Raw genomic sequence first — 12,451 nt, forward strand, 5'->3', positions numbered from 1 at the left:
TCAGCCTGACTCCTATTAGGGTGGGGAGGGGGAGGTTAGGGTGACTTTGGTGTTAGGGTGGGGAGGGGAGGCTAGGGTGACTTCTTTGTTAGGGTGGTGAGGGGGGAGGTGAGGTAAGGGTGAATTCTGTGTTAGGGTGGGGAGGGGGAGGTTAGGGTGACTTCAGTGTTAGGGTGGGGAGGGGGAGGTTAGGGTGACTTCAGTGTTAGGGTTGGGAGGGGGAGGTTAGGGTGACTTTGGTGTTAGGGTTGGGAGGGGGAGGTTAGGGTGACTTTGGTGTTAAGGTGCGGAGTGGAGGTTAGGGTGACTTCTGTGTCGGGGTGGGGAGGGGGGAGGTGAGGTAAGGGTGAATTCTGTTTTAGGGGTAGGAGGGGGGAGGTGAAGTAAGATTTAGCCTGACTTCTGTGTCAGACTTCTTAAGGGTTGGGTGGGAGGTGAAGTTAGGCTGTCTGATTTCTGTGTTAGCGTTTGGATGGGGAGGTAGAATCAGGCTGATCTTACTTCTGTGTTAGGTTAGGAAACAAAGTTAGCTCCTGTGAGACTTCTGCATTAGGGTGTACGTGACTGAGATGGGAAGGGGCGAGGCTCCGATTTAGTGTAGTGTTTGGTTGGGGTAGGGATGGGGAGGGGATTGAATATAGACTCAGTTAAATTTCTATGTTGACTATTGAGCTTGGGAGTGAGAGTGAGAGATGAAGTAGTGTGGTTGATTGAAGTGGGGATGTGGAAGGAGGGGGTGAAGTTAGGCTCAGCAAGACGTTGGTGTTGTGTTGAGAAAGGGGGGTGTAGAAAGGTAAAGGCTTACAAAATTGTGGACTGGATTTGAACTTTTGATCAAAAAGATTTCATTGTATATAAGAAGTTATTTAATTTAAAAAAGAAATTAGGACAAAGGTCAAAGGGTGCTGTACATTTGCCAAATTATCAAATGTCACCTACGCGATGTGAAAATACCAAACTAATGCTGTAGCTTTACTAACCGTATGGCATGCTCATGGTCATCAGCCTTGATATTGTATGTCAGATTATTTGAATTTAAAAGGTTTTTTAGGTATCTTTTTGTGGTAATTGACATTTACTGTTGCCATTATGACACCACTGTGTTTCACAGGTAAATATTTAACTGGCCTTAAAACAGGAGGAGATAACTCCCAGTCAGTGAGAGATGTTATTTGAAAACAACAGATTCATCCCTACCAGAAATATTAATGATCCTTAAACTGTCTGTGATGCTGCTCTAGAAATTTATGCTGGACTTTGCTTTTCCAAAAATTGATCACTGATCAGTTAATAAGGTTCCAGAAACCCTCATGCATGCTAGCACATAATAACCCCTACCAGAGTCTATCAAAATTGTGTATGCCGTATTTACTGGCCTGCCCACCGCAGTAGCAGCTGTGATAGGGATCCTGGGAACTAACTGGGGGAGAGTGCCTAGTCATGGTGAGGAGGGGAAACATCAGACAGAGACAATATGTCCAGATTGCCTCTAATACTGGCGGAGACAGGGCGTGTCTACCTGTAGTCTGAGCAGAGTTATACGTAATTACAGGCTGTCAGAGTGGGTAACTATCCTGTAAGATTGGTAAACAGAAGTTACTACTGCGACAGGTTCCCTGGAGGCGGAAAGCTTTAGACATATGTGTACAGGGATGTTTTGACACCTCAAAGTTGATAAGAAAAGACAGGATATGGAAAGATACCCAGGATGTTGTGTGTGGTTTTGGAATGGCAAAGTTGTGTGTGTTACAGGAATGACTTGATTTGTTGTTGTTTTCGTGAGATAAATGTGACGTACAGACATCACCTATAGGACGGGACTGTCATGGTGCTGAGCAAGGTAATGGTAATTATACTAACAAAAATCGATATTTGAAAAAAAGTTTTTTTTTTTCTCTTTCTTGTTAATTAAAATGATTTTCATCTGCTACTTGTTCTCCTGTTAAATGTGAGATATACACACTTTACTCCCAAGTATTACACGTGTACTACACAAAGTTTGGTGCATTTGTCGATGTGTGTATATTACATATAGATCTAGATCAGACACGCATTGAAAAAAGATATAAGTTTTTACTATACAAACCTATATTTTTTGTGTCTTAAGATACAAAGCTATACCTGTGTCTTATGACATAAAGATATGTACATATGTCTTGTTGTGACACAAAGCATTGTTATAGTGCCTTACAAAAAAAAGGCATTCTTACATGTCTTAAGACACGAAGAAATGCCTTCGTTTTACAATAAAAAAAAGACGAGCCATTGTTCATGTATTTTAATAAGCAGTGTCAGTCTACACACAGAACAATAAATGCACTGACAAAGTCACCAGCCGGAGGTTTAACCATCAGAGACAGGATAAAATGTCCCTGTTGTTAAATGTTTGCAAGTTATATATTTCAATTCACTGATGAATTAATGAGAAACTTGATACGTCAGGTGAAGTAGCCGTGATTGACAGTGAAATATACATTTCACATTTTCTATTTGAAACCTGGATCATATAGACAACCTACAGGTGATACTACATTGTCGTCGACAGACATGTCGGTGTGTTTTATATGGACAGAAAAAATGATGTACCGACATCCAAACTGTGTGTATGACAGCTGTAGTGGTAATTTTGTCTGGTATGGGGCTCTGTTCCCACACCTCATCATATTCTCCTCCAAGTCCTGTTTAACTGCTTTTTGATGCATCTGTACAGAGTCTCATGTCGAGTTTTATCATTGAAATCGAGTAAGTTCTGAATAAAATGTGTCACTTGAAATGTTCCAGTTATGATAAAGTAAGTCACTGCTTTTCAATGGAGATATCAGCTTTAGGGTGTCGACTTTAAAGTTCATGGGATGGGAAAATTTAATGATAACTTGGGGAATATATATACGTGCATTGTATTTATTTCTTTATAAGTTCATGGACGGTTGAGGTCGGAGGAGACGGTTGAGGTCGGAGGAGGTTTATGTGTGTAAGGAAAGGAGAGCTGAAGGTGAGAAGAATGCGAGGGTTCACCTTTACAATGACCTCTTGCATTTAAGTGCATCATTTTACGCAGCATTATAAGGCATATAAGATACATTATCATGGACTGAAAATCCTTGATAAACACCCTTGTGAGGTATATGTATGCCATTTTGATTCGGTGTAACGTTTTAATTGTATGTTAACATTTCTATAGAATTAACATAAGTAATAATTGTATGTCCGACCACAGTGTGGGAAAAGCAACAGAAAAACAATTTATGCACATATTTATTATCAAATCATGGCATTTGTATGTATTTATAACACAACTGTACATAATACAAAATCTGATGCGGTTTTTATTACACCTAAATAATGTTCTTTGGAAAAAAGTTCACATACTTAAAATTCAAATAGCTTTCAGATCTGTACTGTTATAAAAAACTTTATACTCCTGTATAGGAATTTCCATTCACAAACACACTGCGGATATGTTGTGTCTGGCAGACTTTAAATCATTTCTGTAATAATTGTGTCAATCAAACTTCACACTATTCTTTGTAAAAGGAACCTGTATTAAGAGACCACCTGTGTTAAGAGACAACTTTTTAGAATTGTGATCTCTTTATACAGATCTGACTGTATTGTATATCTCTCATGGGCTAATACAGATATGACTGTACTGTATATCTCTCATGGGCTAATACAGATCTGCCTGTATTGTATATCTCTCATGGGCTAATACAGATATGACTGTACTGTATATCTCTCATGGGCTAATACAGATCTGCCTGTATTGTATATCTCTCATGGGCTAATACAGATATGACTGTACTGTATATCTCTCATGGGCTAATACAGATCTGACTGCATGGATTGTATATCTCTCATTAACTAATACAGATCTGACTGTATTGTATATCTCGCATGGGCTAATACAGATCTGACTGTATTGTATATCCCTCATCGGCTAATACAGATCTGACTGTATTGTATATCTCTCATGGGCTAATACAGATCTGACTGTATTGTATATCTCTCATCGGCTAATACAGATCTGACTGTATTGTATATCTCTCATTGACTAATACAGATCTGACTGTATTGTATATCTGTCATGGGCTAATACAGATATGACTGTACTGTATATCTCTCATGGGCTAATAGAGATCTGACCGTACTGTATATCTCTCATGGGCTAATACATATCTGACTGTATTGTATATCTCTCATGGGCTAATACAGATATGACTGTACTGTATATCTCTCATGGGCTAATACAGATCTGACTGTATTGTATATCGCTCATGGGCTAATACATATATGGCTGTACTGTATATCTCTCATAGGCTAATACAGATCTGACTGGATTGTATATCTCTCATCGGCTAATACAGATCTGACTGTATTGTATATCTCTCATGGGCTAATACAGATCTGACTGTACTGTATATCTCTCATGGTCTAATACAGGCTTTACATTTGATATGTTGCATTTCTATATTGGTGTCAAAGAAGATAGCAGTGTAAAACATACTAAACCTGGCTTCTGCACATTTCGTGTTTCTGAATTCTTATCTCTTATAACTTCACACTAAGGACTAGAATTTCATAATATGGAATATTCAAAGTTTTCTGGCAATGAAAGAAGTTATTCTGAGATCTGATTTGACAGAAACGTCAAAGAATGGCCTGTTAAGGTATTTGTGAATTGGTTTCAATGAATCAAACTACCTGTAGCCATCTGGTCAGACTAATTAATCTTTGATATAATTAACCACTAAACGGCCGATCATTCCCTTGGGCATTTGGCTATGTTATACAGGTGTATCGGCCAGCTATTCAATCTGGTTTCTGTTATGTGGTCACATTCTGTAATATTGTACTGATTTTAAGATTTACAGGAATGAATATCTTTTTAAAGGATCAGTCTGGTATCTGGTAGTATATAATACCCTGAGGTAGGTAAGTGTTGCGGTAGATTTACAACATATATACCTTAGGTTTGTAACGCCTTGTCACCTTATATCGATATTGTTTATTGGTAGAAAATAAATACCGCACATTTAGACAGGTGGTAAATGACTTACAGGTAAAACATGCTTTAACGAGATATACCTGTTTAGTACTACACAGCTGTCGGGGGTGTGGACTTGTGATCTTATGGTGAGTGAGTTTAAATATTGGATGTGGTTTTGGACTAGCAGACAAATGATGTATGTGTTATTCGTCGAAGTCTGTCCTAGCTAGCATCCTCCAGTCGGTAAGTCTAAAAGTGGCTTAACTTCCAGACCGAACGTGTTTAAAACATGAACTTGGTAAATGTGGTCGGTGACCACAGATTAACTTCTGTATGGTATATAGCTTTGAAGTTCTATTGTAAACTTTATCATATATTCTTCACGCAGATTGCACAGGCTGGCTAGACTTTGCAATTTTTTCTAGTCTGAATTTTTGACAAAATATTCTCTGTCTAAGTTGCCAAGACAGGTTTAATTGCATAGACCTTTGTCAGCTAGATTCTACGTAATTTGATTTTTTGTTATATATTATTTCTTTATCCTCCATAACTTTGGTTTATACAGATATTTATCAGCTGTTTTATTCTTGTCTGTGTTGACCTTTTCACTGGAATGTTTGCTGTGTATGATCGGTGATGTTCCTACGTGCTGTGTTTACGGGGTCCACCCTATATCAGGTCTATGTCTTTACCACACTTGACCCCTCCTGTTTTATTGTTTACAGAAGCTCTTTACAATTTTAAGTGCAACAGTTCACCAGCGATACTTCACATGGAGCCCCTGGTAATAGATCGTCTTTCCTTTCTAACATGCTATGTTTACTACTGGTCACGCAGGTATCAGGCGCCTGCTCCTAAACAGTTTGTAATACAGGATGGGAAAGGGTTGATGGGGGGGGGGCCCGGGACACATTTAAGGGGCAAAACAGTTGCAATAGAAAGGGAAGGGGTGGAGGAGATGGGGAGTAGGGTTCCTGGTGAGTAAGGATTAAGGGACAGATTTACAGGGCCCACAGTTGCCACATTGAGAGCACTGTGGGATGGTGAGGGATGAGGACAGTGTGGTAAGGGATGAGAACAGTGTGGTGAGGGATGAGGACAGTGTGGTGAGGGATGAGGACAGTGTACAGCTATACCATTGGTGAGGAGATGTGAGGAGCAGAAATGCCATGGTTTACTACTTGTCACACACACAAGTATCATGGGATTCACATGACACAAGTTTGTCTGCTTTAACATAGGGGTAGGAAATGGAGGTTAGTACTTTGAAAGCACCTGGGGACAGTCTGATTCCACATTTAGGTGGTGGGAATTAAGGTCTGGGGAAGGGATAGGGCTGTAAATCTATACAGGTGGAGGCAAATTGTAGGGGTAGTGTAGAAACCTGCTGGGATATTGAAGACAGTAAAGATTGCTGTGTGTGGAGGGCAACGGGGAAGTATCAACTGCTTCTTTGTAGACCGGGATACAGAGCTGCAACTCTGGATCTACTATGGAGAGGAGAATGATGGGGGGGGGGGGGGGGGGNAAGTATGACTTCATAGTATTGGCATCAGTCTACAGTGTTAGGGTAAACCAGCTGTACAGTCTCAGCAGTGGGATATGTCAATTACAGTCAAAGATGGAGAAGGCAAAAATTATGTCATCAAAATGTTACGTTAGCTATCAGATTCAACTTTGTGTATACTGAATGCATTCCAAGCACTATCATTATATAGATCTTTAAAAAATCACTTGAAAAATTGTTCAAGCTACATTTGTTTCTCATGATGGGCAAGTAAAGCTGCAAGGATCAAGCTCCTCACTGACTTTGAGTAAGGCTGTAGATGATAAGGGGAGATAACTCAATGGTTTTATGGTGAAATGTGCTGACTTATCTCCCTTATCTCACACACATGGAGATGTGGATTGTACACATGCAGACTCGTTCAAAGCTAACCATTTGTCTATTGTTTAAAACATTGGTTTTGTCATGTAACGTGTGGGCTTGGAATTCCACAGATTCTCCTTCGTGGTAGACACCTGTTGTAGCTGATAAAATGGTCATGCCCAGTGATTACATTAGAGAAGCCGTGCTGAAATATCCATTGTCTGCCATTAATTGTAAAGATACCTTGAGACTAGTCGGTTCTAAATAAGCTTGGTCATCCCTATTTCATATTTCAACTTTCTATGAAATAACTCTATAGACATGCCTGTGTTTTTTTAATGAAAAAAATAAATGACACACAGCTAGATCAAGATATTGTCTTTGGACTGAACCCTGTATAATCTAGCAACCTGTGTAAACTAGACCTTTATCTACTACGGTCAGACACCTGTAATCTGATCTTAATAAAGTGCATCTGTGTACATCCATCAGTGTATATCTTATCTGGAAATTACCTGTATTCATCAGACCTACCACGTGGTTGGGCAGGTGACCCCATACCTTTTAACGTCAGATTTGGGGAATCGAACCCCAGCCATCTCCATCTAGGTGAAAGAGGAGTACGCTATCCACTGCTCCACCCGAACACACACAATTAAATTTTTTGAATTATTAAATTTTTCATGATAAAGGATTTTTCCTCCTATTTACACAGAAAGCTGACACCATTTGGTTGTGTCTGACATTGTTTCAGTAAAGATTAAAATATAGAGGTCAGCTATGATTATTTTGAACATAACAGGACCTGGTGTGATGGTAATTTAGTCAGGTGTTAGGTGTGTTATATGCCAGTAAACGGCTGATTAAGTCTGGTTTGTTGGTTAATCTGTTACATGCAAGTCAATAATTATTTCTTATTTTTCTATAGGAGAAAAAATAATATTTCACAGGTTTAAAAGTATGAAGGAGTTTACTGTTAGTTTACATTAATGAGCTATAGGGTTAACTGATTAAACTTATTTTTGCTATCTCGGTCTTAAAAGTCTACTGCTCAAGTGGCTAGACTAACAGAAATGAAAACTTAATCCAGAAATGTTTTTCAAAGGTTCGAGTGAAAGTTGTAAAACCTGTGGCTGTACTTTAACTGGGTACATTCTATAAATACTGACTCCACACCTTACCACATTTTAGTTTGACGATCAAAGAAATAATGTAAAATTCTTGCATCATAATAACTGTTAATAAAGAATTTCAGCATTCTCTTACTCTGAGCAAAGTGAGTTAATAACATCTCAAATGAAAGAAATTCACTCCCCGAGTTAAAAGTAAGGGAGCTAATTTAATACTCAGAAGTATTTGAATCAATTACACATCAAAGAAGTGCTTGAACAAGTTATAAATTCTTTGAATAATTAATAGAGGTTTAATTGAAACTTGAGATTTCATCACAGCATAAAGCACATTAGACTTTTTTTTTCATGAGAATTTTTCACCACAGTTTATCCACCGTTGTTTTACAGTGGGATGTAGACGATCAGTGTGGGAATAGGGTCGAGGTGGGGGTGGTTCAGCTGACAGTACTTCAGGATGAAACGAAAAAAATATTTCACAACTACAGGTTAAAAATACAATCTGACCTAATTCATATGAGTCATTGTTAATTTCACAAACGTTTTAGCCGAAATTAATGTTTAGGATCTATTGTAAAAACGTTCTGACAACTAAGATCAATCTTTGTCCTGTGGGAGCTTGGGTCGCTCCTATCAGATTGTCACTATAACACTGGTTACTTCATCGTCAAAAGTCACACCTAGTTGGACAGCATGTCATTGGTATTTCTTAATTTAAACCATTGTCACAATTTTTTCTCTACTTTTTCAGTATATTCCAATTACTGAAGAATATTATAATCTTGGCTGATAAGTTTAACATTTGTTGAATATTGAAGACTTTTGTGACATGAAGAAATTGGTGTTATCTGTTAATAGCTGAGCTGTTGTATCATACCGCACTAATCTCTAGCTTTCAGGGCGATGCTGTCATCCAACGGTTTTTTACTCATAGCGACATCACGAGTCATTGTGTTTAAAGTTGTCTGCTTCTTTTAATGGGTCAGGTGACATTCTGATGGATCAGCCAGTCGTGATGAGATTTCAGCCAATCAATATAGAGTTAATATTGAATTTTTGTGTCACCCCTCGGAACGTTATACAGCAAGATGGAAGACGTGCTAAGTACATGTTTGAATTAGATTTTGAATAATTAAGTGCTGTAGGATGTTTTATTTCACTTCTATGCTATGAATCCTGTAAGACTTGTGTGTAAATGAAGTCGAATGGTTGAAGGGCTATTTTCTATGTCCTGTGACTCCTCCAATCTTTAATTACATTCCTGGAATTTCATTCGATAAGGACATTTTGGCCTATGTGAAAAATTTCCAATTAAGAAGCTTAATGAAAAAGACTTTCGATTTCAAGAAGATACTTAAAGAAGATACTTTAAGACGTGCACTTTTGTTTTTGAGATATTCAGACTTTAAACTGTTTGACAATGGTCAAAACCTAGCATGACATCTGACACTGAAAAAGTCCTGTGCAGGATCACATGACATTGGAAAAATCACACGCAGGCCGATCACATGACATTGGAAAAATCACACGCAGGCTGATCACATGACATTGGAAAAATCACATGCAGGCCGATCACATGACATTGGAAAAATCATATACAGAATCACATGACATGCAGGCTGATCACATGACATTGGAATAATCACATACAGAATCACATGACATATCGGCAAAATCAAATGCAGGGTCACATGACATATCGGCAAAATCAAATGCAGGGTCACATGACACTGCAGGCAAAAAACACAAGCAGGGTCACATGACACTTGTCGAACCTTATATATAGATATGGCATGTAATTGACAGTTATGGGAAAATGCAGGATCATATAAAAAACCCAGTTAAAAACTTGCCTTAAATAAGGTTTGATTAAGTTATGTTAAACTAAGATTGTTCTGTATAAACATGCCAAAAGGTTTTCCTCCTGGTAGCTATTAATGAGGTGCATTTACAGGTGGAACCTTGCGATGTAATGGAAACCAGAGATTAGCACTATCTATACAGCCAAATCTCCCCGTGTGCTAATCCAATAATCACTTGATTGCTTTGGCTCGACTTTAATTCATTTCTTTCAGCGTGGTTTCACTGAGATTTTGTTGGCAGTCTTCGTTTAATTTCACTGTTATGATCCAATTTGTACTCCTTCATTAAACACTGAATACTGAATTAGGTCTGGCGGTTAAATTCTGAGGTAAAATCCAGCATTTATGTGATCTTGTTCGACCATAAAGTTTGAAAATAAACATCAGATTTGCCCAATATAGTTTTTTTTACGGCGGCTGCCTGTATTGAGTAAGGTTATGCAGTTAATTGAAAATGGATACCAGTTATATGTGTTTAAGGTCTGGTGAATGTCAAAAGTTTTCTAAGCAGATTTTTATCTGCAGTTGGTTTTGTTTTCAGCAAAACACTTCTAAATTTGTAAATTATTAAATTTACACCATGTGAAAGTTGGGTATGAAAGGACGAGTGTTTTTCTGTGTGAGGTTTATAATCAAGGACTGTGAAAAGTTTAACAATGGAACACGGGCAACAAGACCGAGGCTCCATATTGAATAACACATGCGGAGTGCAGATTGGAAGGCATTACTGAGCATTATATAAAACCACACATGCTTGATCGAGACTTTTCGATAAGCAGATTTCTTGACACTTAAAGTGTTTATGAAATTAAAATTTGAAACAAAATGTTGTGAGTCGAAAAAGCAAGGTGTTAATCTGGATTTTAGACTACCATGATAAAATAGCTGTAGAGGTGAAGTCAGAAAGTGTTGTGGAAGAGATTTCTTGATTTGTAAAGAAATGCTCAGTAATACAACACCAGCACCTGTGGTGACGCATCAGAATGTAACACTGTAGCATCCGTTACAGATGGGGTTTTAAGCCCTTTGATGATTAGATTTGTTTTCATATTTTCTGGCGCTGACTTTACTGGTTGGACTATTACTTAAGTATTCACGATATAGCTTTTTGGATTTATAAAAGATTTGCAATAACAAGGTGAAAGTCCATGGAACTTGGAGTTGAACCGTATTCATATTTCATATCAGTTTGGTTCTTTAAGTTTAGCTGTTCGATTTTATATCGCATATTTATTTGTACTTTCACTTTACCTATATGTTATATTATTGCAAAAAAATACTATCTGCTACTTTCAATTTCCTAGTTTTTTATGTGGAGTTTTCTTTTGTCTTTGACAGGATGGAGGAGACGGTGAGAAATATGATGCAGTATAAGTCAAAGATTGACCAGCTAAAGCAGGAAAAGTCCAGTCTGTCCATCACTTATGAGGTAAGAGGAGCGTTAATTTCAACTAAGTGCATTGCTATGAGAAAATTTCAGTGAATTGTGTACAATTTTTTTTTTTTTTAAAATCATAAGTTATATTTTGTTTTGATTTCAATTTGTTAACCATAACTTGTGTAGCATAGCATATTCTGTTTTACTTCAATTGCAACTTTATTTCCAACAGAACAATATGCATAAGTACCGCAACCATATAAGTACACTTGAGAGGGAGAACATTTTGCTTCTCAACGATGTCAAGCGCTTTGAGTCCCAGGTAAGTTCCACCTTTGTAAGTTTTTAGTCGTGTCTCAAGTAAACTCCGGTAAGTTTTTGCTAGGTAAGTTAATTTTGAAGTAAAAGTTGTCTGTTATGGTGTTATTTCAATCTCTACAATGCTTTATAGTTCAATATATACATTGAGACATTGGAGAAAGTATCAGTGGGATTCCTAGATGAAGGACTATTCTGCTGAAGAGCCCCTTAATTAGGGAGCCTATGGGTTGCTGAACCTGATACCTAAAACAGCATGTCGGAAATTCAATTCTTTTGACCAAAAAATTGAATTACTTTCTGATACCAGCAAATAAGCAAATAAGCAAATGTATATTTTTCATGTTTTATTTGTGAAGCATTTACGCATTTATTTATGTATGGTGTTGCTTGCAATGGATCTTTTATTGTTTTGTTAAATTTTTCAAGTGTTTCAATTCAAAGCCCTCACTGTAAATTGTTTAGTTGATTAATTCGAGTGTAATATGAATTACTTTCAGCCAATAAGTGGAAAGACAGACGATCGCACAAAACTGCTGCTAGGTCGACTCAAAATGCTTGAATCGGAGAACTCCTCGTTAGTCATGGAGAATGAACAACAACGACAACAGTACGAGAAATGTCTGGACGAGATAGCCAATCAAGTGGTTCAGGCCTTACTGGCTCAAAAGGTCAGAGTCGCAACCAATCAGATCGTATCATAGAATGTTCTTTAGATAAGGTCAACTTCTATATACTTCTCAGTTGTGTGACATTATGGAAATTAATCAGAAAGGACACACCTGATTGAGTTTGTCCAGGGCATACTATTCTTCTATACTATTTCACCTGGAGTAATCAAATTTGGTCTGCATGTACATCTCTAGATGGCAGAGTACAAGAAGTATGTCACTGTGACCCAGGCTG

The 12,451-nt window shown here is 37.8% G+C and overlaps 1 protein-coding gene across 8 annotated transcripts in view; it reads left to right on the plus strand.

Moving 5' to 3' along the window:
- Positions 1-12,451, plus strand: part of LOC110442883 (serine-rich adhesin for platelets-like) — a 205,884-nt gene that overhangs the window by 177,856 nt on the left and 15,577 nt on the right. For 5 of the 8 annotated variants that reach the window (XM_021486729.1, XM_021486732.1, XM_021486730.1 and 2 more), the window contains 3 exons: positions 11,188-11,278; positions 11,460-11,549; positions 12,046-12,216. In XM_021486729.1, the coding sequence (XP_021342404.1) occupies positions 11,188-11,278; positions 11,460-11,549; positions 12,046-12,216 (352 nt within the window). The other 3 variants (XM_021486735.1, XM_021486733.1, XM_021486736.1) reach the window with 3 other exon arrangements.

The sequence above is a fragment of the Mizuhopecten yessoensis genome, unplaced genomic scaffold (genome assembly GCF_002113885.1).
Source record: "Mizuhopecten yessoensis strain PY_sf001 unplaced genomic scaffold, ASM211388v2 scaffold716309, whole genome shotgun sequence".
Classification (NCBI taxonomy): Eukaryota; Metazoa; Mollusca; class Bivalvia; order Pectinida; family Pectinidae; genus Mizuhopecten; species Mizuhopecten yessoensis.